This window comes from Staurois parvus, unplaced genomic scaffold (assembly GCF_062004578.1).
Source record: "Staurois parvus isolate SC_StPar_1 unplaced genomic scaffold, SC_StPar_1.0 ptg000099l, whole genome shotgun sequence".
Taxonomy (NCBI): Eukaryota; Metazoa; Chordata; class Amphibia; order Anura; family Ranidae; genus Staurois; species Staurois parvus.
Window position 1 is genome coordinate 5,458,025 of NW_028317895.1, and position 27,320 is coordinate 5,485,344.

General features: G+C 40.9%; 1 protein-coding gene across 4 annotated transcripts in view; it reads right to left on the bottom strand.

The window, feature by feature from the left end:
• Positions 1-2,227: 2,227 nt before the first annotated feature.
• DBN1 (drebrin 1) overlaps positions 2,228-27,320 on the bottom strand; it is a 135,277-nt gene continuing 110,184 nt past the window's right edge. The window contains exons 7-13 of one of the 4 annotated variants that reach the window (XM_089671134.1): positions 23,304-23,455; positions 21,945-22,008; positions 21,786-21,845; positions 18,957-19,065; positions 15,201-15,838; positions 5,513-5,615; positions 2,228-3,257 (exon numbers count right to left, since the gene is read on the bottom strand). In XM_089671134.1, coding sequence (XP_089527260.1) covers positions 3,169-3,257; positions 5,513-5,615; positions 15,201-15,838; positions 18,957-19,065; positions 21,786-21,845; positions 21,945-22,008; positions 23,304-23,455 — 1,215 coding nt within the window. In that variant the 3' untranslated portion in view covers positions 2,228-3,168. Of the gene's footprint in view, positions 3,258-5,512; positions 5,616-15,200; positions 15,839-18,956; positions 19,081-21,785; positions 21,870-21,944; positions 22,009-23,303; positions 23,456-27,320 lie in introns of all 4 variants that reach the window. The other 3 variants (XM_089671133.1, XM_089671132.1, XM_089671131.1) reach the window with 3 other exon arrangements.

Here is a 27,320-nt window from a genome sequence, read left to right on the forward strand (position 1 = left end):
ATGGCAGCGCACACCTCTTATTCAAAAGTGGGTGCATGCTCAGTGCATTTTTGAAGAGGCGTGCACTTCCATGACGCTGAGAATGAGTATATTGGGCAGGCTCTGGAGGCCCCACCATCGACCTACTAGTATACCAAGCACATTAAACTGTGTTTTGCAAAAAGGCACGTGCAATGTAATATACTGGGGCCGCATGTCTGTGTGGGCCATTTTACTCAAAGCGTACTATGCCTTTAAAAACCATCACTACACCATTTGACGTCTCCCAGAAAATGATGGGAAACCAATAACTATTTTAGTGGAACAGTAGGTTATCAACCATTTCTTTAAGCCTCAACCCTTGCTGGGTTACAAAATAGTTACCTTGCTTAATATCTGACCAACATGGTTTCCAAAACGAATGGATTGTGACCATGAAAAGGTTATTTTTGGTACTCTATATCACTTTTGTGCAAGACTGCGAATTCAATAGGTGCATAATAGTGGAGACCCAAAGCTGGTCACATGCACTATATGTTGTGTAGAGATTTACCAACAACTAGTAGTACAATGACCTTCCCAAGCAACCCATTCAATTTACATCAGGTATACTCATACATACAGAGCAAAGGAAGATTGCACAGATTGAAATGTGTGCGGCCAGCTTATGTCAATACCCAGATGTGCAAAAAACTGCATATTATATATTTATAAAATGTGTTTATTTTTCTGTTTCATGTTCAAACTCCTTCATGACTGTACAGCTTTTAGTCTTGTGTGACTGATGTTTTGTTCATGAGGTTCTGCCCTTTTTTTGTTTTTAAATAAAATTGAATTGGTTGTCTGATGCACTGCTTCACCACAGATAAAGGTAAAAACGGACCTTCAAGAAACACTACAGGTATATTCATAAAGCAGTGAATGTGACATCCACCAAACATTACTGCAGGTGGAGAAGAATATGAACAATCCTCAGCCTGAAACTCCTCCTAAGCCACACCAGTCTAATGCATTTTGCCCCACCATGGCTTATGCAGGCCATACAAGGGTCAAATTCTGAAAGAATTTCTTTTTTTTTTTTTAAATTGCAACTAAGAATTTTCTTTCGAAAATCGCACCATTAGTGGGCCGCAGCATTGGCTGATTTACAAGCGGCCATCAAATTTGAGTGATCGGGCATGTTGGAAATTTTTTTTAAAACAAATGAATTTCTAATCAATGATGGGAGAACTGTGCAAAAAATATAATCGAAAAAGAAATGAGCATGTGCTGTGACCTGGAAAGAAAAGAATGTTCCCAGCCACAAAAATTATTTCCGTAGCAACAGGAGGTGAAATTGAAGGCTTGGTTGGTCGAATTTCGAAATCATCGCATTACAAAACGCACAAAATTTCAGATTCTCTAAACTTCGTTCAGAATTTGACCCATGTATGGCCTGCATTAATCATATGATGTACGATTAAGCCCCCCCCTGTGGGTGGAGAGAAAGCTGCAGTGCATTCTGGATCAAGACAGCCTGCACCTTTACATTGCTGTAAGATACTGGATTTATGTTTTAGCAGGAGAGCATCTTGAGCGGCAGTATAAGTGGTTACAAGGTTTTGTGATTACTGCCGATTACTGTATTTTCTTGATGTATTCCTAGTTATTGTAAGAGAAGAAAACGGGAAGTGAAATGGCCTTTTAGGGCCTATTCACACTGATCTACAGCCAAAACTGCTGTTGCCCGCACATGAGAAATTAGAATTGTTTGTGTGTTATCAGCTTATCACATTGTGATTGTCTATTGCTGTGACTTTAGTTGATGATCGGACCACATTTTATGGTGAATTTTGCACCCCTACATTGCTATGAGATACTGGATTTTTTTTTTTAGCAGGAGAGCATCTTAAGTGGCAGTATAAGTGGTTACAAGGTGTTAGGATTACTGCCGATTACTGTCTTTTCCTGGTGTATTCCTAGTTATTGTAAGAGAAGAAAACGGGAAGTGAAATGGCCTTTTAGGGCCTATTCACACTGATCTACAGCCCAAACTGCTGTTGCCCACACATGAGAAATTAGAATTGTTTGTGTGTTATCAGCTTATCACATTGTGATTGTCTGTTGCTGTGACTTTAGTTGACGATCAGATCAAATTTTATAGTAAATTTCTTTAGAAAACCAGTTAATTCCAAGGAGTTCATATACTTTTTCTGGATGCAAAATGAGGTTTTCCCCATTTCGAATGAATAACACAAAACCAACAATATTAAATGGTTGGATCCAGACTCCTTTATTAACACACGAGCACAGTCTGTACAGTGTTGTGCTTTCAGAACAGTACTAAACATGAAAAAACAAAAAAAAAAAAAAAAAAGTAAAGAAAGCTTTGTAGCAGGTAATGAAACGATGGGCACAAGGAGTCAAATAGGTGAGCAACAGAATAAAAAAGTAATCTGTGTGCACAACCTTCCCTCTTACTCCATCAACCTACCAGCAGGAGCTTATGATCCAAGAACAAGGCATGTCACCCCCACATCCAGGGAATAAATAGGAGCACAGAGCAACTTAATATGGAGGGGAGGAGAGTGCTACAGAGGAAAATATGCCTACCTGCCCTGTGGGGTTGCGCAGGGGTACTTAGGGTTAATTATTGCCATAAGTTTCTATTTCTGTTTCCTCAAAAGAAAAAAAAAAAAAAAGCTGCAGGAACAAGTTACAAAGATAACTACAACAAGAAATCCTCTCTGCATCCTCCAATCCGAACGCAAAAGGCAGTCGGCACAGGCTGGTCAAAAAAAAAAAAAAAAAAAAATGTTATATTTATATATATATTTTTAAAAAATCCATCCAGTAACACTGATGGAGCCAGGCTGTGGCCCCTGGCTCTGATGCATGAGTTCTGCTCAATCTACAGGGGTAACTGAATGTCCCATGTACTTGTCAAACAAAGCAGAGAGATGCCAGCAATGCTGGTTTATTAGAATATATAGAAAAAGAATAACTGAAAGGTGGGGGAGTGACAGCCTGTCTCCCACCCCCAAAATTTTCAAATGGCGGTAAAGTGTGGGGGGAAACAGGCAGGGTCTGAGCGTGGCTCCAGCAGGGGCAGAAGCCTCAGCCATAACTACAATACTTTGCTGTTAAACGGCTGTGTCACATATTTTTTTCTCTTGATCACGTGTTCTGGGCACGTGTGAAAGACAGAATTTATTGAGCACTTTCGCCAAAACCACCTCCTTCTTCATCATCTTCTTCTTCCATCACAGGGTCAGAGTCCCAACATGTAATATCAATTTCTGAAAAACATGAAATACAGGCTCATGATTACAGCTGCAAATGATTAACGGTATAGTTATCAAGACCCTGATTCATCAAACTGTGACACCCTCTGGGTGATCTATAATGTGTACATTGCAAGGATTTTAACTTCGTTGCAGATTCCTACCTTTTGTCATTTTAGAGAAATAGTTGTTTGTGTTCATGTGGAAAGTGAATTTGCATGGGAGTGGATGTATAATTATCAATCAGCTGCTGCAACTCTCTAATAAGGAAAGCTGCAAGGTCTGCATCTCTTTCAGCAGGCCATAAATGTGTCAAAAAATGAACGAAATTCGTGTTGATCACTGAACCTTTCGTTTTTCGCATCATTAGCGTGCAAACTGCGACACGTGATTTTCGTGCCACAATCGGAAGTGCCTAACCCAACATGCTGAGTTTTTTTTTTTCAGAAATTTTAATAAAATGATGGCACAATCCGGCCTGTTTTTCAATCAACAGAACTTCCTTTTTTTCCAACTCACTTATGGCCTGCTTTAGATGTGATTTCCCTTTGGGAGTGCAAGTGTACAATCCAAACGCACACATTCCTGCGTTGAAAATGGCTGTGTGTGTAAGTGGGTGCTGCAGCGTCCGTCGGCTGGAACCGAACAGAATCGGCAAGGGAGAATGTCACCAGCACACCAATATGGGTCCAAGAGTTTTAATAAACGATCACATAGTTACAGCAAGGCAACGTTTCGTAGAGTGCCTGATGAAGGGGTCCTGCAAGACTCCGAAACGTTGCCTTGCTGTAATTATGTGATCGTTTATTAAAACTCCTGGGCCCATATTGGTGATCCTCGGTGTGCTGGTGACATTCTCCCTTCCCTTTGGGAGTAACTCACCAAATATTTAATTTTATTGCAGGGGATGCCAAAAATTTGATTTGTATCTTAGTGCAGACTTCTGAAAAAAATCAGTGAGCCAATCACACAAACAGGAAATGACATATCTTGGGGGCCATCTGTGTACAGAACACCTCCAGGTAGCCATACTACATTGTATTTTACAGATTGAAAATGAAAGATCATTTTTAATAACATTCAATTACAAAATGACTTGTGCAGCAATTGTACACGCTATATATTTTTTCTTTACCATAAAAGTGGAGTTACCCTTTAAAGCACGATAAACTGGCCTCCTAAACATTGTCACATGAGAATTCTGCCAGAAAATTCAACCTAAGTGCCCTTGCAGCTTAATGGATCAGGTCCAACATGTCAGATAGGAACTGTCTGTATAACTCCATCTGTACAGTGAAATGACAGCTGTAAAGTGAAAGTGTGAAACTGACTGGATCCAGAACAGCAAATTTTTATTTAAGAAAAAAAACGTAAGAACTCATTTTTGGACAAAGCCAGACACCAAAATGTGTGCCAGGGGACTTTCACAAAGCCACTCCTGTCGTTTTTAAATGCATAGAAAATATTGCTACTCTTTGCCCCTCTCAATATATGTACCAGTGAAGAAGCCTAACTGATGTACAAATCAAAGGCCATCTAGAATATATTCTAGCAGCCAATAAACCCTCACCTTGCAGCACAAAAACACATACACATTAAAAAGGAAATGAATACGCGTAAAAATCTCCAGAAAGTCAATTTGGGAAAAAAAAAACGGAGAAAATGTCACATTTGGATTCTTAAATAACAACTGTACTTTCATATAAAGAACACTTATCCTGCCTAGCACCTTGATTCGCATACCTTCCTTTGCTCCAGACACATACTTATCTGAATTCACAACTTCAGCTTTTCTACAGGTTTACAGCTGAAATTTTCATGCTGCTGCCTGTTCTGTAGGTCCTCATAGATGTCTATGGGGCCGGCTCCTGCTGGCTGTAAACACTAGGCAAATATGCCTCTGGGGCATAAAAGGATGGTAAGGAAATGATCAGTAGTTAAATCCTCATGTCTGTGGCTTTAAAAAGACATCAGCAGCCAACTGGTCAAAAAAGAGATTGGCCGAACTGATTTATTTTCAGCCTTCCTCTATAACTTTCCTGATAAAAAAAGACTGAAGCTCCTGGTGTCCAGGAACTCTTGCCCCTTCCTACTCCATTCGTATAAATACCTTAAGTGATTTAAATGCAAACATGTAAAAAGTGATCTTCTAGTAAAAAGATTTGTCAGTGGTTCATGTTCCCCTGATGCACATACAATCTAAAAGTCTATAGTCCGCTTTAGAATCTTTAGAATAACTGACCCCTGTATATCACGGATATAGATATTACCTGGTGGCTTGTTGTAAAAGACTGGTGCAGTAGCTTTTGCTGACACATCATCTGTCTGAGCAAAGTCTTCATCTTGGGATTGGCTGAAATATCCTTCACTTGCCTAAAGAATAAGAAAACAAACAAAAAAAAAAAAACATTTAATACAGAAGTATTAGTACCATATTATAAAATTAGTATTCATTGTGTGTCAACGACGCAAACATTTTGAAAGTAGTTCATGCACTATTTTTTGCAGTTTCAAGTGCAACTTGCATAGACATCTGTGCATGAAGTCTCACAGATGTCTGCCAAGTTGCACTTGAAGCCACACTGACAAGTGACTTTGAAATCATGCGACTTCACTTGAAGTTGCACAATTTCAAAGTCGGATCCAGTGTGAACCAGGGCTTAAAGTGGTTGTAAACCTCAGACATGAAATATGAACAAAGCATATCCCTCTATAACATGTTTCAATTAAAACCACCAAGTGTCATTTCTGTCTGCTGCTTCGTTCCTCTGATATCAGCATGAATCCCTTCTGACAAGTTTTCCTGACACCAAGAGAAAAATGGTGACAGGGGAGGGACCTCCAGCAGATTGACAGCCTCAGACCTGTTCTTATGAGTTGTGTGGAGGGAGGCTCCAATTAGCTCTCAGATCTCTCCTCACTAACCTCTGCAGTGTGTAATCTCAGCTCTCTTCCCCCTTTTTTTGAACGGTCAGTCAAGCTTTATAAATTCTGCACTTTAAGCGGATATAGAACCGCAGATAAACAGGTACAACTTATGCAGGTGGATTTGTTTCATTTCTGTGTGTCACCTGAGGCCAATCACTTCTCTGGGTATATAGTCACAACCACGTTAACTGTTAACCAGTAACAGAAAACTTGTGTACTTTAAATCGGCCATACAAGGCAAGAATAGCCCATGCAAGCAATTTTCTCAACAATGAAATATGAAGTTATCAGATTAAATTACATCAGACACCGTCTCTATGAGCTTTATCTGCCCCCCCCCCCCCCATTTGTGCGAGTTCCGACTTGGTGTGTGACTTTCATAATATAAAAGAAGCCGTACTGATAGATATAATGTCTACCCCACACTGTTTAAGTGCCTGTATGACTTTACTAGGAACCTAAGACTAACGGAATGTCATTTTTCACATGATTGTCATGTTGACTGTCATATGCCTTTAAATGTTTTCAGTGTTTTGTCTCTGCTCCTCCCATTCCTTTAGTTTAGCTAATGTTGCATAGATAGCCCTCCCCCTCTCCCAGAGATGCATTGCAGTAAGCCTCATGGCATGGAGCAGGAAACAGCATGGAATTTCATTGTTGTAAGATTCTCTCAGTTTATGGAATAAACTTCACAAGATCAACAAGATGTCATTCTCATTGAGTCACTGACTGTGGTATCCATCAGAGGTTGAAGTTATCGCTATCTCATCACAACTGTAAGTTACAGAGATCACACTATCCTATTAATGCTTAGATTGGAGCTATCAGAACATGGAAGGAATGATGCCATTGGTGAGTACATATTCTGGAAAGCGCTCTATAATAGACTGGCACTGAATTAATATACAAAACACCAAATAATATAAAGTGATATCCCTTCACTTCTAATATAATCCTGCATGGCCTATCGTAGTAAACTGATTTGTATCCCTGCGCAAGCTCATTGAGAAGACTTTAAAAACAAGCATGTTAAACTGGACATGTGATGCAGTCATTTTGCATCCATCTATTTTTTCCTGGGGCATCATAGGTGCAGAACAGCCTAGTGCCTTTCCACATCAGGTGGTGTTTTTTCAGTGGTGCCTACATCTCCCTTGAGACTCATGAAACATCGGTCGGATACTGACAGTCATGTAGGCTCAGATAAACATAACGGGGGCAGCAGGCTCACAGGACCTTTATTTATAGTGTTGATGTGCACAACAAAAACAGGGTAATAAAAAAAACCTACCTCACAAATACTGATTAATAAGTGATAAATCACTCAACAGCCTACTTTTAGTAAGCACATACCGGTATTTAGAGTTATTACTTTGATGTTTACGGAGCAGACCTTTAAGTGCACTTAGCAAATCCACCCTCCTATCCACCTCCACCCTAACTAAATATAAGTACATAGCTCAGATGCACAAAAAAGTGACTTTTACCTACTTCGTGATGTAGTAGGAGAAGCTAAAAACAATAGTTGTCTCTGTATTTTGCCAAGAGAGGGAATAGCAATTTTTCTTTATGGCATTTTGGATTTAAAAAACTACTTCTTACTGAACATCTTCGTTATGTTATTACATGCAAAAGGCTGCTGCAGATATGGAGGTGAGGACATTGTTTGCAAATTATGGAAGTATTGTTACCCTTTAAAAAAGTAAATCTATGTCCACAGTAATTATACTCATCTTGTTTGCCCCCCAACTTAGCTGCACACTAATCAGGCTCTCAAAGCATAGACTCCTATAGAGCAATCTCCTGTTGCCTATTAAACTGGTCCCATAAGAGTCTATGGGGATCAATTGAGCAAACAAGAATTGGGGAAAGACAGCCCAGCCCAGTAGTTGAGAACACTGTACCAGGGCCATAGCTGTCTGAAACCAGTCAGCATGGAGCTGGGGTGGAGAATGGCGAGTTAGGCCTGATTCACACTAATGTGATTTCAAATGAGACTTGAGTCGCAGAATCTCATGACAATGGAAATCACATTGTTTTCAGTGGTGTTCATTCACATCAATGTGACTCAGCACTGAGTGATTTTGGAAAAGGTTCCTATACTACTTTGGTTGCGATTCCAGCATGATTTTGTCCCCACAGAATATGCAAACCACATCCAAGTAGCATGCAGGTAACACTGCATATTTGTCCTGAGAGTCAGATCAAAATCGGATGGCTGTAGTGTGAACCTAGCACAAGTTAGAGTCTGGTGGGTAGGCAAAATGGGTAAGTATACTGGGTGAATGTACCCTTTACAGCTCAACTGTTGGCACTGCATAGCCAGTCAAACCTCAGCCACATGGTGACATTGTTTATACTCAGTCACTCATGACCTTGGTTTAGAGTAGGGATCTCCAAACTTTCCAAGCAAAGGGCCAGTTTATTGCCAGTGGGAGTAGAAAATGCCCCATTGTTGGATCAATAAGATGAATAGTGCCAAATCATTGGTGCCAGTTGGTGGAATAATGACCCAAAGGACAGGTAAGGGCAAGCAAAGAGCCACATCCGGTCCCCGGGCTGCAGTTTGGAGACCACGAGGTTACAGAGAAGAAAACAGACTGGATCTATATGGATTGTAGATCACATTTTGACAGAATTCTAACCAACCTCCTAAAGAGCAATTTATTGAAAACATGGCATTAGCATAACTGCTGGAAATAACATACTGGCAGTTGTCCCATACGGTCACTGCACTGCCCACCCCAGCTACTTAGAGTACTTACTTATTAGTACACTAGTGCTGAGTACATTGAATTCCCTGTTTACAAGACACTGGACAGGGGCACCTTTTACAGCCAGTATGGGTCAAGACTACAGCACAGCAACTAAGCAGCAATTACGGTACTAAAATCAAATATGGCTGCCACGCATACATGTATACCAGACTGTACTGAAATCATGTTTTTAAAACATGAACAAGCGTTAACAATATTTACATGATGATCTTTTTTAAAGATATAGCTAAAAAAAAAAAATCAAAAGACTAAATTTTTCTTTTAAATGTTCAGCACTCTTACATGTGATAGAAACAGTCCTGACTAAAGCACCAATAAGATGTTAGCATCTAAATTTGGCTTTTTCACTCAGTACAAACACTGACAAACAGGGAAGACAGACTTTTATAACAAACTGGTGACAATTTTCAGTTTTGGAAAACCTGACAGCTTTCCTCTTTATAAAATAAGCAATAATTTTATCACTGCAGGCAGCTGATAATGCCGCATGGAAAGAAAAAAAACCGTGTGACATATGTTACAGCTGACTGAAGGGCAATTATCATGAAAATACTGTAATAACTGTATATAGGTAATACATGCAATAACAGTTTTAAATGGTAGTTTATGAATTCATTTTTTTTCCCTAATTTCCAACATGTCCCTTCAACAGAAGGCAATCAGTGATCGACTTCTGTCGAGTGGGTACAGCCACACATTGATCAAAATGTACCCAGTACCTCCTGAATTGGCCAATTTAAAGAAAAACCCCAGGCAAAAGTTTTATTTTCCCATGCAGTGGGGCTGTGCCCGGTTAACGGATCATTTTTGTCTAGGGCAGTGGTCGGCAAGCTGCGGCTCGCGAGCCACATGCGGCTCTTTACACACTTTAATGCGGCTGTGCCGGGCGCCCACTCCCCTCCCTCCTCTCGGGCGGCAGGGACTCTGCAGCGTGATCCAAAAAAAAAAACAGCCAGGGCAGCGCGCTCAAATGCAATGATTGGCCAGTCTCGCTGCCACTCACTGATAGTCAGTGATTGGCTGTCAGGATGTGTGTAGGCGGGGCAGCGTGACGAACGTGAGAGGAGCTAGGCTCCTCTCACAGTCCGCCCTGAAGACCGGAACGGCGCGGGAACACGGCGAGAGGAACGCGCGGAGCAAAGGTAAGTGAATTGACACAGGGGGGACTTGGCTTACTACTTGCTACTTACTACTACTATAGGGGGGATGAATTACTATATGGGGGATGAATTACTATATGGGGGATGAATTACTATAGGGGGGATGAATTACTATAGGGGGGATGAATTACTATATGGGGGATGAATTACTATAAAAACTTATTGAAACTAAAAACAGTGTACCATCCTATGTATTTTCAGTTTTAAAAATGTGGCTCTCAAAATAAATTTCAATCGTGGTTTTGGCGAGATTTGGCTCAGTTGAAAAAAAAAGGTTGCCCACCACTGGTCTAGGGGATTGCACAACAGAGATATACTTACCTAAAACGGCAATCTTCTGAGTGCAAGGCCGGTCCTTGGCTCCCCCTACATGCTAGCAGTCTTTTGAATGGACTGTTCCTGACGTCATCATGCCCATAGACCGGCTTGGGATGTGAGGACAGCAAAAAGTCCACTGCTGCATGTGGGGGAGCATTGTTTTCCAGTGTATCGAAGGATCAGGTAAGTATACAGTTTCCTTGCACCCCTGGGCAAAACAAACAGTTAACCCAACCTTTTCAACCAGGGTGTCCAGGCACAATGGGGTGCCTTCAGGTTTCTTCAGGGGTGCCTTGGAAAAATGCCCAAAAAATTGTATACTAGCCAGCGGGTGAAGACTGCATTTTAGTTACACAAGCCACAGGTGTTCATTGTGAATCATTAGAACCTTGTAGCAGCTGGTATCATGACAACCAATGATATCATTGGCTGATAGGAAGGACAGCAGGCACCTGCACAGTATCCTAGTTTGCCCCTCCCTTACTATGTCCATCAGCACTGGGGTCACAGTATCTGAGAAAGGGAGAGAAACCGAGGGAAAAGAGAAACACTGGAATACTAGTCAGTACCAGTGTGCAAAGGTGAATTAGCTTTGGAAGAATAAATCACCTCTACCGTTGGGTGTCTTACGTGTGTGGATGTTGCTGCGTTCTGTAAAACTATTCGTTTTTTACATTTTAGAATGGGGCGCCTCAAGATTGCGCACAATTTTAAAGGGTGTCTTGACTGAAAAAAGGTTGAGAAACACTGAGTTCACCCATGCAGTCTGGGCACAGCCCCACTGCATGGGTAAATAAAAATTTTGTCCAGAGTTTTTTCTTTAACGGTCTCTGAACTACAATCTCTAAACAAGGGGCCTGTTCTGGAAATCGGGGAAAGCAAGCATTTAAAGTAACTAAAGTCAAAACTTTTTTTCCCCCTAATGGAATCATTAAGAGCCCTGTCACCTTTTTTTCCCCCATCTGGGTCCCATTGAGAAGACATCCCTTCACTTCCCATAGCCAAAACAGGAAGAAATTAAATCTGTCCAAAGTGAGGGAATCCTGGGGTGAAACAAAAACTAATGTCCCCATCACCAAGATTTCCACTCTATTATTGAGCTGGTGTCAACCCAAAATTGGGAATTTTCTTTTACTTTAATTTTCGATGAGAACAATAAACAGGACAAATGGAGAGGGTGAGTCTCCCTAATAGGGGCATATACAGCAATACCAACTGACAGGGGTTCTAACTGCTCTCCATTCTATCCAAAACTAAAAGTTTTGCCTTTAGTTCTACTTTAAGTGTATCAAACAAACAGCAGACCTAAATGTAAATGTGCACTGCTAATGCAACCCACATCTATAAACCAAATAACCATTATTCTTTTAGCTGTGGATAGAATAGGAGAGCAAAACAAGTGGTTACATTCTTTGAATTATTTCTTATTATCGATTATAGAGGATTTCACACATCTGCACCACTGTAAAAAGAAATATCAAAAATATTCAGAACCGTCAGTTGCTGGTTGTCACAATTCGTAGAACATTAGGTGTGCTAACTTCGAGCTGATTTACAATTGAGTATTGGGTGGATGGAATAGAAAATTAGGTCATAAGACTACTATGTAATGTAAGGGCCTGCACAATGAATTCAAACTGAATGGATGGTTTATGTTTGCCCTTATATTACATAGTTTGGGTTAAAAGTGGGCAGCACAATGGCTAAATGGTTAGCGCTCCTGCCTGGAAACACTAGGCTCGTTGGTCCGAATCCAATTCACGGCACCACCTGCCTGGAGTTTGCATGTTTTTCCTGTGCCTGTGTGGGTTTCCTCCCACACTCCAAAGACATGCTGGTAGGTGAATTGGCTCCTGTCTAAATTGTCCCTAGTATGTGCATGTATGAATGTAAGTTAGGGACCTCAGATTGTATGCCCCATGAGGGTTAGGGACCGATGTGAATGTAGTGTATATATATATATATATATATATATATATATATTATGTATGTAAAGTGCCGCGTAAATTGACGGCGCTATATAAGTACCTGAAATAAAGAAAAGAATATGATACAGAGAATGTCTATGCTCACACTTTCAGTCGCAGCCCTAATATTGTGATTAAAAAAATCTGTTCATATGCAGTTAGTGTAAGAAATCATTGTAGAGTCACCATTACATTTCCCTTTATACTATTCTTTTTGTTGCAGTCATGCCATGCTATTCAAAATGATCTCTACAATTCCCCACACTGCCCCATCTGCTTGAAGTAGGTGCTGGACCTACTGATTGCAATGGACAATCATGTCACTTCAAAACAAGTAGGAACAGAGAAATTCATATAAGGTGGTTACATTATCTGACAATGCTTAAGTGCCCCTATAACTGGAATCTGATTACAAGACTGACAAAGAAGCAGGTTTTTTTCTGCACATATGAAATAGAATTAGTCAAGAATAACACTGAAATGAAGTAACTAGCCATAGTCAAGCCAATAGCAGTTAAAAGTTCACCTAAAGATGAGACTTTCTACCCATATGTGTAACAGTATATGTTGCACTGATTTTCTCTTGGAAGTTTAAAGTATATCTAAACCCAAATGCTAAAATGTAATTTATTGCAGCTTAAAATTGACAACACTTCTCTCTAAATATAGTGCATAGAGCAGGGGCGGACTGACCATTTGGAAACTTGGGCACTGCCCTAGGGCCCGGGGTCAGTAGGGGGCCCCATGAGATGCCCCTGGTACCTTTTTGATAGGCTTTTTTGAGTTTGGGCAAAGACACAGGGGCCCCATGATCCCCTATTGCCCGGGGCCCCATGAGTTGTCAGTCCGCCCCTGTCATAGAGTGAGTATGGTCATCCTAGGACAAGAAACGTCATGTGCAGGATCAGCAGAGAAAAATAAAAGGTAAAAAACATCTGAGAAAGAAAACTAATGTAATCACCTCATCTATGGACTGGTGAGCTGAACTATATAACAATTTTGTCTTTGAGTTTAGACATACAACACCATTAACTGCCCAGTGGGGAGATAAACTAAATATACATTGTTCTCAAGGTTCAAGAACAGATTTGAAATCCCTGGTAAAATCACCGAAAATTTGCATTTGTTCTGAATCCCCCAACTACGTCTTTCATTATTTAGACCAGGTGTCCCCAAAGTTTCAAAAAATAAAATGTCCAGTTTACTGCCCTTCAAACTTGGGGTGCTGGCTTTGGCCAGTGGAAGTACAAAATGCCCTAGCATTGCTGGGAGTAAATAGTGCCATAGGCTTGGTGGTCAGTGGGAGTAAGAAAATGACATCATTGGGAGTATTCGTGCCCCCATCATTGGTGTCAGTGCAAAAATTAGCTCCCCATCTCTGGTGTCAGTGGGAGGAATAGCACCCCATTGTTTGTCAGTTGGAGGAATAGTGCTCAGTCTTTGGTGCCAGTGGAGAGAATAGTGCCTCATGTCAGTGGAAGGAAGAGTGCCCCAAGGGCCAGATAAAGCAAAGTGCCACATCTGGCCAGCAGGCGGCAGTTTGGAGGCCCCTGACAGACTCCAGTGGTATGTTTTCAACATTCCCCACCACAGTGGCTGCTGCAAAGCCGATCAAAACACACTATTCTTTCTAAATTTTCCTCATTTATCTACTGGCAAAAATAAGATCCCTCAATTTAAAACCTGCAATTTTGGAAGTTTGTCACATGGGAAAAAGAAAATCTTTCTGACCACAAAGATCAAAAAAAGTAACCTCTTAAAAACGTTTATATAAATTAGGTCTCAATAGCCACAAAGTATATAAATCCACATTGTGAGCACCAACTGCTTTTGCAAACCCAGATATTTGTTTGTAAAATAGTGGTGACATCATCACTGTCCTTTACATAGCCCGTGCAGAAAGCAGAGCTGTGGGTGGGACCCAGCAGGCACTCCTATTACAGCCTGCCTGTTAAAAAACCTCCAAAAAACTACAGGATGGGGATAAAACACCAGTCATCCTGCACAGGAGAGTGTAGACTTATCCACACTTTATTACAGGACATGATTGTTGCAAAGAGGAAAACTACAGATGCTGGATTATTGCACGGATATGGAAGAAATACAAAAAAGGACACCAAGATTCAAATATGAATACACAGGCCTTTCGTATTCGAATAATATTTGATTAGTCTACATTGCAGCTGAAGTCTAGGCTGGAGAAAAATTCCACTGCTTACTCATTTCTCTAGGGGGCAAAATGTGCTGCTCTTTGCTGCATGACTGGTCCCTGCACTCCAGCACCATGATATACAATCCAGGAGTGCTGTGACCGGTTAGGCAGCAACATTGTACGCAAGGACAACGAGGGTCTGACCACATCCATGGAGCATATTTAAAGTATGGAGGGTAAATCAGAGGAAAGCTTGTCTTCAGCCTGGATTTCAGCTTTAATACAAGTATCTACCTTGTATTTTACATTGAACATACCAATTTCTTTTAACCTTTGTGTGAAATTTTCAGTTAATTTGATTAATTTAGTTGCCTGCCTTTGAATCCTCTTCAATGCTCCTATGCCCTTTGACAGTATGGCACTAGCAACTGGATCAAACATGCTACTTACACTGGCCTTACACGGCTACTTTTAGTCGCAACAACAACTTTAATGAGGTTGCATTTGACACCAGTCATTTTCAACCCGATTATGTAACTGGGTAAGATAAAAAGTTATTGGATGATCCAGTACAATAGTATATACTGACATCCAATCAAAAAGGTAAATATTAGTTCTGACCCCTTATCACAATTAATAACAGAGTATTGGCACACCTGAGTTCCTTCTCTCTGTGAAGTTTCACCATTTGTCAGAAGAGAGTCTGTTAGCTCTGGCTGGTGACAAGAGGCTTCTTGTAGTGCATGCTGATAGCTCAAAGTCATCTGATGAGGACCCTCAATGTGAATGATGCTTTGGGGATCCTCCTCTGCCTCCATGTCACAGAATGTGGGTGGTGGTTGTGGTAGTTCCTCAAAGTTCAGGAGGTTCTCTTCAGGGACATGATGGCAGGCCTCTGTTTCTGAGGGCTTTTGCTCTGTTTGGATGTCCTCATGTGAAGTCATCAAGTTTCCATCTGTCCAGGTAGTTTCTTGGGGCTCATTGTTTTGCCATAGATCTAGCAGGTCTGAAGCTTCTTGTGGTGGCTCTGGATGTGCGTCAGACATCAGGTTGGCCTCCCCTATTTCCATAACTGCTTCATCTTCACACCCCGTCAACTGAGGAGCATCAGGGAAGCCTGCATCCTCATCACGTATCTCCATAAAAACATCTTCTGTGAGCCCCTGTTGAGCCCATGCTCCATCTTGGACAGGTTGGTCTGAATTTAAGGACTTGTTCCAATCTTCACCTAGACTGCTACGACGTTCTTTTTCAGGAGTGCGAGGAGGACCTGCTTCTGAAGAGCTTCTGCCTGCTGCAAGAGTAAGTATGAAGGTGTTATAAGCAAATCAAGCACAAACTAAAATTAATATATATTATTACGCTGCAATTAAGGTAATAACTAATGACTTAAATTGCAAGGAAAACCTCTCTAGGAAAAGGTAAAAGCGCAGATTTTAATTGCAGCAGATTTCCTTTTTGGGAAGCGATCACTTCATTTTCTGCCCTGCTTAAACACACGTTTTGAGGGGTAGACTAAAATCAACAAACACCTGAGAGAAATTCTGTGTGATTGATGGAAGTACCAAAAAGGTACAGGAACAAGAGGGGTGATCAGTATGCAAGATGTTGCCACTCATCGTATGTCCATGGAAACTGACTAGCACACTGGCAGATTGGTGCCAGAATCCCAAGCTTCCCAACCTGAATAAAAGGTAACAAAATGTCCAATCTAATCTGTCACCAATGCACCAAATCTCAAGGATGTACGCACAGGGTGACTTGCTAACTGGGCAAAGACCCTCTGTGGAGGAATGACGAGAGGGCTTACTTTGGAAAGGTATGACTAGCTGTGATACAAAATCTAGCTAACTGAACACACATAGGCAGATACAAATCTTGCGAACAATCCAATCCATCCCAAGGGCTGAGGAGCTGTGAGTGATTACCACACTCTTCCTCAAGCTATCCTACGAGCTAGATTCCAAGTGTCATCTTTTTTCCCCACTGCAACACACCCCCATTCATGTCAGACACACTTGGGGTTGCATGCCACCTCCTGAACTTTTGTCAAGTGAATGGTCTGATACACAACCATACAAGCACCTCCCTATCTTGAAAGATCTGACAGCACTAGAGACACTAATCTGCAAGCAATCTGCAGGCACACAATGTAATTTCATACAGAATAACAATGAACCTACTGTATGCAGACACTGCTAACATAATGCACCAATCTCTCTAGGAGATTGAATTTATAGTGTAGCACACACGGTACTTATTGCATTTATAATTTATAACCCTAGGTGGGCTTTGCATTGAAATATGTACAAAGGTAAAAAATACACGTAATAAAATAACACACAAAAACTTGGGCTAACTGCAATGAAAATAAAAAGGGAGAGAAGAAAAAAAAAAAACTTTACCATTATTGAACAGCATGGTTTATCCTGCTAGTGGTAGCACACCGAGAACGTTCCACAGCACAACCTTCTTAAAAACAGGCTTTTTATGCTGCTTAATTAAGGTTTGGGTGTGGGCTCGACTTTGGCCAAACATCTTTGAAGGTGTTAAAGTGTTACTAAACCCAGGACCCTGCATTCACTATATCTGGTCCTCCACAGTACCCAGAACATGGAAATGCAATTATTTTAGTAAATATAAAAACTACTAAATACCTTTTATCAGCAATTAGAGCAGTCTTGTGAATTCTATTAGTGTCCAGAAGAGTACATGTTAAAGCTGGTAGGAGGAGTTTTCATTCTGCTCTAAGAGGATGCAGAAACCCTGACCTCTGTCTGGACAGTGCTGATTGGCCCTGTGCTGATTACATGCACTCTACTAAGTAAAATAAAAACCTCTCTAACAATCCACACCAAACTGAGCATATGCAGAGTGACTCTACAAGATATGTCTTATCAGGAGATAAGAGGGTGGCACTGGAAGGAGGAGGATCAGAGAAGTCAGGATCAAACCGCGTTTTTACACAATGCAAAGGATTAACTCCTTAGGTTCCACAGGGAGTATAACAAGCATGCTTTACTGCATATACAGACTGATTTTACTGTTGTGGGTTTAGTAACACTTTAACTCAACTGCTTGGGGGTTAAGGTTCTGGCCTTTAAATTATACTGTATGGACCGGCTAGTACTGATGACTGGGTCCGGGTTTGATTATCGACATCAGCACATGAGCCCAGTTGCAATAAGTCCACACATCACATGGCAAGTACAAGCAGGCCCCGTACAACCATTTTAATGGTCCCTAGGGCAGCCAGAACTAGCCATAACTGCACATAGTTTATAATACATACTATCGGATGTAATCATTTTCAACTGTTTGAGATTGATACATTGGATTCTACTGGAGATAAAACATAATGCTTCTGATCTTTAGAAAAATGACAATTGTCTGTAGACAGCTTGGAGTCTAAAGCCTTGTACACACAATGAGAATATCGGACGAATGATCCTCTGGGTTTTTTTTCTTACATTCTAGTCTCATCAAAAATGAAGAAGTTACTAAAGTTACAAAAATTCTCATACAACCGATAACTTCTGAAGTGATATATTAAATTGTTTTGTAATGTATTCTTTCGCTTCTGATCATACATGCTCCAGGTGTTCAAATTTGCTTCAGACAAATACTTTACTGATTAAATGAAAATCGCTCGTGCGGACGAAAAAAAAAAGTTTTCGTGCTTGTCCTTTCTGATAATTTTACATGAACGGTTGTGATTGGCTCTGGAAAGCCAACAATCGCTTCCAAAGCGGTATTTTTCTTCTGATTTTCCGTTTGTGTGTACCAGGCATAAGTATGTACAGCTGTCTTCTCCCCTACTGTGTTTTGTAGCCAACAAGTTTAAAGAATATTTTGAGGATTGGTAAGGTGACAGCTGGTTTTCCCTTATCCATGACCACAAGCCTACAGGACTGGTCAGGATTGTTAGCATGAGATTATTGGTTCCACCAATGCCCAGGCCTCAGCAGCCTTTTCAAACTCAATCTGGACATTTGTCAAAAATAGTTAACCACTGAATTAATAAATATCTGTGAAATAAACTCACTTCTCTCTTTTAATGTCACACTCTTTGTTCCCCGCTGGTATTCTGCTATGTAAGAGAATCTCCTCAACAAGCAACAATGAAATTTCTACTCATTAAAAAAGTGTTGGCTACAGTGCCAACCTGAAAGTCATCATTAAGGAAGCTATCTGGATTACATGGTGACATCACTTATCCAGTGTGCTCCTTTCATGTATAATAATTAAGGTATGATCTAGGGTTTGCTTAATAAAGGAAATGTTTATGACTGCACAGTGTGTCCAGAAAAAAATAAATAAAAAACAAACAGATAGCTATAGATTCTTGGTAGACCATAAAATGGCATAATGCCAACCAAGATACACACCACCATAAATGCGCACACACATACCTGTCCGAGGAGTCAGCAATGAGACATTAATATCTGTTGAGGCTCTCTCTTGCTGTTTGAAGAATTCCCGTGGGTTCTCTGTACGCTGTGCAATGATGGCAGCGGCTTCCTGTTTGGAAGAAAGCTTTTCAGCATGGTTATACAGTAATATATGGATATATGAATATGGCTGCATACTGTTAGTAGTTAGTTTGTGTATGTATCTTTAAGTACAGTTGTGCTCAAAAGTTTGCATACCCTGACAGAAATCACGACATTATGGCATTGCTATTGAAAATACGACTGACAATGCAAAAAACTATATTATTTAAGGATAGTGATCATATGAAGCCATTTATTATCATAGTAGTTTGGCTCCTTGTTAAATAATAATGCATATAAAGAGTCAATGAATTTGTTAGCTTTCACATGAATGCACTGAGCTAGATACTTAGGGAGCAGAAAAGAACTTTCAAAAGACCTGCATAACAAGGTAATGGAACTTTAAAAGATGGAAAAAAATATGAAAATATATCCAAAGCCTTGAACATGCCAGTCAATACTGTTCAATCAATTATTAAGAAGTGGAATATTCGGGGACCTCTTGATACCAAGCCAAGGGTCAGTTAGACCAAAGAAAGACTGCAGCCAAAACTGCCAGAAGAATTGTTCAGAATACAAAGGAAAATCCACAGATAACCACAGTAGATATACAGGCTGCTCTGGAAACAAGACAATGTGGTTGCTTCAAGGAGCACAAAGTGACGATATTTGAACAAAAATTAACTGCATGATTGAGCTGCCAGAAAGAAGCCTTTCTGCACCAATGCCACAAAAAAGCCAGCTGAGACAAGTCGAAGAGTTGTCGGGCATATTGCATTGGCGCAGTAAAGGCTTCTTTCTGGCAACTTGACCATGCAGCTCATTTTTGTTCAAGTATTATCGTATTGGCCTCCTTTAAAACAACCACACCATCTTTTTCTAGAGCAGCCTGTATTTCTTCTGAGATTACCTAGGGGTTTTCATTGTACCCCGAACAATTCTTCTGGCATTGTGGCTGCAATCTTTCTTGGTCTACCTAACCTTGGCTTGTTATCAAGAGATCCCCAAATTTTCCACTTTTTAATAAGTGATTGAACAGTACTGATTGGCATATTGAAGGCTTTGGATATCTTTTTATAACCTTTTCCATCTATATAAAGTTCCATTACCTTGTTACGCAGGTCTTTTAGCATTTATTTTCTGCTCCCATGGCTCAGTATCTAGCCTGCTCAGTGCATTCATGTGAGAGCTAACAAACTCATTGACTATTTATACAGAGACACTAATTGCAATTTAATTGGCATTTTAACCTGAGTGTGTCGCCAGGTGTGTCTGTACCAAGGCCAAACATTCCAGGGTATGTAAGCTTTTCATCAGGACCATTTCAGTGATATCTGTTATTATGATTTTAAAAAGGGATCAAACTATGTGATAATAAATGGCTTTGTATGATCACTAGCAAATAAAAGACAGTTTTTTGGCATGATCGGTCATATTTTCAATATCAATGCCAAAATTTCACAATTTCTGCCAGAGTGTGCAAACATTTGGGCACAACTGTATATTGTATTAGAAAACAGTCTGTATTTTTACATTGTAATGACATTTTTTTTTTAAAGTTAAAAGAATATACTTTCTAAACTACCCAAATAGCCCTGATCAAGTTTACATACCCTGGAATGTTTGACCTTGGTACAGATACACAAGGTAACACACACGGATTAAAATGGCAATTAAAAGGATCATTTCACAAATCTGTGGCTTTTTAAATTGCAATTAGTGTCAGTGTATAAATTTTCAATGAGCTCAGTGGATGCACTGAGCAGGCTGGATGCTGAGCTATGGGGAGCAAAAAAGAACTGTCAAAAGACCTGCGTAACAAGTAAATGGAACTTTATAAAGATGGAAAGGGAAATATATAAAGATATCCTAAGCCTTCAATATGCCAGTAAGCACTGTTCAAATCACTTATCAAGAAGTAGAAAATTCAGGGATCTCTTGATACCAAGGTAAGCCAGGTAGGTCAAGATACATTGCTGCCACAACTGGCAGAAGAATTGTTTGAGATACAAAGGAAAAGACAGCATGGTTGTTTCAAAGAGGACATTACGACAATACTTGAACAAAAATAAGCTGCATGGTCAAGTTGCCAGAAAGAAGTCTTTACTGCACAAATGCCACAAAAAAGCCTATTTACAATATGTCCGACAACACCTTGACACGCCTCATTGGGCTAACCAGCATCAAGTGTTTTGGCGTTCATTTATTTCACTGGCCAGAATATGAACTTCTATAGTATAGCAACACACACAGTTTAGCATTCAAGAAATACAGAAAATAAAATGCATAGTAATACATTACTAAGCATTTTATTTTCAGAATTTCTTAGTTGCTAAACTGTATGTATCCTTTGCTAGAACATTTTCCATTTGGACACGTTAAGCCCATGACAGACATACTGCAGTACTTTAAAGTGGGAGCTGATCACGGAAGATTTTTTTTACCTTAATGCAGAGCATGAATTACCATAAAAAAAACAAAACTTTACAACCATTTTAATGAAAATCTTTGTGCATTTTAGGAGCATGGCTTTTAAACCCTGGCTCAACATTTACTTTAAAGCCTGTGTTCAAGACTAGTGTCTTTTTTTTCTTTGACTGAACCCTATTGAACCTGTTTAAATAGACAAACATTAGCTAATCACGGAGCCTGACTACATGCACTGAAATCTGATTGGGTGCTATGGATTACTTCACTTTGCATGTCATTGGCATCTTTAAACTGTCAAACTAGCTGGTAAAGATTTACCTCCACTTCGCTTTCTGTCCTCTTCTGCTCGGCTGCCTCATCCTCGTCTCTCTGGTCCATCTGGCAGGGTATAAACAGACAGTTCTATTAACAATAATAAAGCACTGCTGGTCACATACAAGGGAAGAAAATGGTGAGAAACTCAAAAGACTGACTCACAAATATGGAGTTGCTCTGTAATCGCTTTTTTGCCTCCTCTGCCTCTTCATCTTGAAGCTTCTTTCTGTCAGTAAAACAAACACCGCAATATACAATGGTAAGATAAAATGATCTTCTAAAAGAAGTTCTCAGTGGGCAGTTTTTCTATGGAAAATAGACTGAAAACAAATCACTGCTAATAACATATTATGGTTTCCTAAACAAAACACATACATGTTCACAAAGAAATCTGACATTGTATGATATACAATTACTTAGTTACAGATATAAATTAAATCACACTTCATAGTAATTGTCTTTCCACATAATTTGCATACTTGAAAGAGGGATCAGCTCCATTAAGGAACATATTCCTGAAAGAAAGGTGTATAAAGCTGTTCGGTTTGTTGCCAGAACTATGGTTAATTATCATTTTGAAGTGTCTAATTAGATAAAATATTGAAACAACTTGACTATGGAATTGCAAGTTACTGAAGGACGTCTAACCACCTTTTATAACTGATCCACCGTATTTTACAATACAGGCAACTTCTACCACTTGTGCCTCCTTGATATGGAGATGTATAGCCTAGATATCACAAGTGTTATAACCTGAAAGATGACACAAATATAATATGAAACATACCTTATATACCGATTAGATATTTGTACCTCCTCTGAACCCAGTTCTCCAGTCACCCAATATGAAGATTTGAGTGTCCGATGAGTCTTGGTCAGAAGGCCAGTAAGATGCCATTGAATATGTAATCCATATTCTATGGCTTGTATTGATGTCAAGAGAGCAGTGATAACAGGGTGAATTTTATATTGCATATTAATATTACGTAGGTTTTTTTTTTATTTTATTACATTGGGGACAAAATGTCCGCTGTGTAACTTTTTTGTGACAGGTTCTGTTTAATAAGACATCAGGGGTCTATTCAGGGGCGGACTGACAACTCATGGGGCCCCTGGACAATAGGGGATCATGGGGCCCCTGTGTCCTTGCCCAAACTCAAAAAGCCTATGAAAAAAGGTACCAGGGGCATCTCATGGGGCCCTCTACTGACCCCGGGCCCTCGGGCAGTGCCCGAGTTTACAAATGGTCAGTCCGCCCCTGGGTCTATTAGAACCCAAATGTCTCACCTGCTCTCCAATGAAGCCAGCGGAGTGCAGACTGGAAGTGGAAGCGTCGTTTTACATATTGCTTCCAGATTCTTAGCAGGAAGGGGAAAGCAGCAAACAGCCACCAAATGTATGAGATGCGTGTTCGGCAGAAAAAGGGTCTATACATACCAGATGTTGCCTACAATAGCCCTGTACTGGTGCAGTTAAAGCATCCATCTACATGCTCAGACTAGATGAGCAAATGCAAGTTACCTGTGTTCCTCTATTTGCTGTTCTCTTTCCTGGTAGCGCTTCTCTCGCTCTTCTTGCTCTTTTCGCTCCTGTTCCATACGCTCTTGCTCAAAGCGAAGCCTCTCCTCCATTGCTTTCTGTCTCTCTTCCTGCTTCCTTTCCTCTTCCTCTCTCTGACAGGCAGGAGACAGTAGCAGTGATTAGTGACCAGGAAATAACACGAAAATGAACTAACAACAAAATGGAGAACAAGCAGTGGAAATACTTATAACATACAATTTATGCATATTAGTTAATTAAAATGAGCACTGGTACTTTAAAATATTTAATCAATGTTTTACGGACTTGATTCCAGAGCTGATTCTTTTAAAATTTAGAAATACCGTAAATCATCTAACCCTTAAGAATAATGTTTTATTTATAGGGCCCCAAAACTAGCTGTATCAAACTACTGGAAACAAAGGCGTAGGACAGAGGAGGATTTCTCCTAAAATAAGGAGAATCAGCACAAGGGACATATACTATGAGTTGTCCCTTATGCTGATTTATCCCATTCCTGGATTATGGCTGCTACAACCTTTTACTTGTAAAACTGTACCACATACACCTCACTTTAACCAAATTCCATCATGTAAAAGATGAACAAAATGAGTGGAAATGCTTATTTCTCAAAGAAAACCTTTACTTTTCCCCGGGCAGGGCTAACTTAAAACAATGTTTCATTTAAAGTGATTCTACAGGATTCATTTTTTTTTCCTTCAAACAAACATTTCTATACTTACCTGCTGTGTGCATTGGTTTTGCACAGAGCAGCCTGGATCCTCCGCTTCTCGGGTCCCCCACTGGCACTCTTGGCCCCTCCCTCCTGTCGGTTGCCTCCACAGCAAGCAGCTTGCTATGGGGGCACCCGCTGCTCCGTGTGTCCATTCTCACATGGAGCCGCTGCTCGGCCTGCCCCCTTTCTCTTCTCATTGGCTCACTGGCTGTGATTGACAGCAGTGGAAGCCAGTGGCACCCACAGCTGTCTCAACCAATGAGAAGAGGGAGTCCCAGGATAGTCGAGACTCCATTTCACATTGCTGGATTGAGAGGGGGCTTAGGTAACTATTACGAGGGGGGGGGGGCATGCAGCACAGAGGTGGTTTATTACCTTCATGAATAGAAGGCATGAAGGTAAAAAACCTTGAGCCTTTACAACCATTTTAATAGTAATAGAATTAATGCAACAATGCAAATTATTTTCCACACAGCCATTCTCCATAATATAAAAGAAAGTAACAGTTCAACAGAGGTTGGGTCCCCTCCCCACAGCAGATGTCCAGACCTGGGAACTCAACTGCAGTGCCCTCAATACTGGAGTAGTATGCAGTATTTACCTAAACTGTGCTGGGAAAAAACTTCCACAACCTCCTCAATGTCTTGATAAGAACAGACGAGGCATTGTAGCGCCACTAACTCGCACATGTTGACACATTGAGCCTGACATTTTAAATGCACCAAGTAATGTAGCCCCATTACAAGAGCCACTAGTTAGCAGGAGCTTAAAACATGCAGGAACTGTCATTACATTTTATATATATCTGCAATGCCAGAGCTGCCCTGTGTGACACAATAGAGGTAATGCTGACAAGTCCTGTAGGAGTATCCAAGTGAATGTACTAGAATATTTATTGAACGGTGTGCAATTTAAACTATAAGGCTCCATGCACTATAAGCTGAAAAAACAGGAAAAAAAAAAAAGCTGGATGAAAAACGCTGATAACAGCATTTATGTGCTGCCTGTAGTAGTGTTTTAGGAGCATTTAGAAGCATTAGTGTTTTATTAGTGTTTTTACAATACATGTAGGGGAGTTTAGGAGCATTCAGCATTTGAAGTTTGAAAACGCTACTAGCCTAAAATAGTGTGCACGGACACATTGGATAACACTATTATTATTATACAGTGTTTATATAGCGCCAAAAAGTTTGCTCAGCGCTGTACAATATAGTGGGGCACAGTACATGAGACAATACAGTAACAAAACAATATACGAGGGGATCGAGGGCCCTGCTCCTTGGAGCTTACAATCTAGGAGGGAGGGAATAGTGGTACAGGAGGAAGTGGCTGTGGGGGATGGAGTGGTAGGAGGAGTGGAGGAGATCGGCTGTTAGGTGAGGGTGGGGTAGGCTTCCCTGAAGAGATGGGTTTTCAGGGTGCGCCTAAAGGTGAGGAGGGTAGGTGACAGTCTGATGGATTGGGATAGTGAGTTCCAGAGGATGGGAGAAGTCCTGCAGTCGGGCGTGGGAGGAGGAGACCAGGGAGCTAGAAAGTAGGAGGTCTTGTGAGGAGCGAAGAGTACAGGTTGGGTGGTATTTGGGTATCAGGTCTGTGAGGTAGTTTGGGGCAGTATTATGAATAGCTTTGTACGTCAATATTAGTAGTTTGAATTTAATGCGTTGGGCAATCGGAAGCCAGTGGAGGGAATGACAGAGGGGGGTGGCGGATACGGAGCGGTTGGTAAGGTGGATGAGTCTGGCCGCTGAGTTCAGGATAAACTGAAGCGGGGATAGTCTATGATGAGGTAAGCCAGTGAGGAGGGAGTTGCAGTAGTCAAGTCGTGAGATAATAACGGAGTGAATGAGTTGTTTAGTAGTGTCTGGGGTTAGGAACGTACGTATTTTGGAGATGCTGTGGAGGTGGAGTCTGCATGAGTTTGCCAGCGATTAGACATGGGGCTGGAAGGACAGATTTGAGTCTAGAGTGACACCTAGGACTTTGGCTTGCGGGGTGGGACTGATGGTGGCATTGTTGGTAGTGATGGAGAGGGTGGGGGGCGCAGGCTGGGGGGAAAAATTAGGAGCTCGGTTTTGGAAAGGTTTAATTTGAGGAAGTGGAGTGACATCCAGTCTGATATGTCGCTCAGTAGGCAGGTGATTTGAGCGGAGACTGAAGGGGTGAGGCGAGGGGTAGAGAGGTAGATTTGCATGCCATTGGCATAGAGGTGGTAGTTAAAGCCGTGGGAATGTATCAGTTGGCCAAGGGAGGAGGTGTAGATGGAGAAGAGAAGGGGCCCGAGGACAGAGCCTTGGGGGACCCCAACAGAGAGGGGGAGGTGGCAGCGTTATAGGTAACACTGAAGGAGCGCTGGGACAGATAGGAGGAGGAGAGCCAGGAGAAAGTGGAGTCTCTGATGCCAAGGGAGTATAGTTTATTAAGGAGGAGGGGGTGGTCAACTATGTCGAAGGCCGCGGAGAGGTCGAGGAGTAGGATGACGGAGTAGTGGCTATTATATACACTATATAATTTCTAGGAGCAGGAAAAAAAAAAAAAAAAAAAAACTTCTTGGAGCTTAGAAAAAACACTAGTGTGCATGAAGCATAACACCAAATGAAGCACACTAATGAAAAGCATTTTCTTTTCCTTTTGGAGAAAGTACAGAAGAGTTAGAATAGTGTTTTTGTTTTTAATTTCTTTTCTGCTGTAGATGTGCTGTACAGAGTTTATATGGCTTATTGGCTTGGCTGGGAGCTAGAGACTAAAGGTCTATTTATACCAGAACTGGTTCTGAATGCGCATTGATTCGTATTTTTATGCATGTTTGCATGCGTTTGCAGTCCATTTTTCCTAAGCGTATGCCTGCTTGCATTTCCTTTGAGGTCACTTTCTCCTTTCCTCTTTCTTTGGTCTTTTATGTGAGCTGCATTAAAGATCACCTTTTGAACAAAAAACAGTAAATGGACATATTTTTGCAGGTAAAAAAAAAATAAGCATTAATCGTTTTTTTTCTCAACAGCTTGCAGAGCATTGCACCCGCGATCAGGAGATCACGGGTGAAGGCTGCTGCAAACACTGCCTACGGCTTTCTGCCTATACCTCTGTAGGAAGTGTCAATGAACTAGGAGAGTGCTCCCCAGCGCCTTCGCAGTTCAGCTGCAAGCTATTTGCCGTGGTGGAAGACAGGACTTGTAGTTCATTTATTCACAGACTGCTGTGAATGAATGATGCAGCTGTGTGGGCACAGCCTTGCACAACCACGCGTTTTTTAAATTGTAACAGTG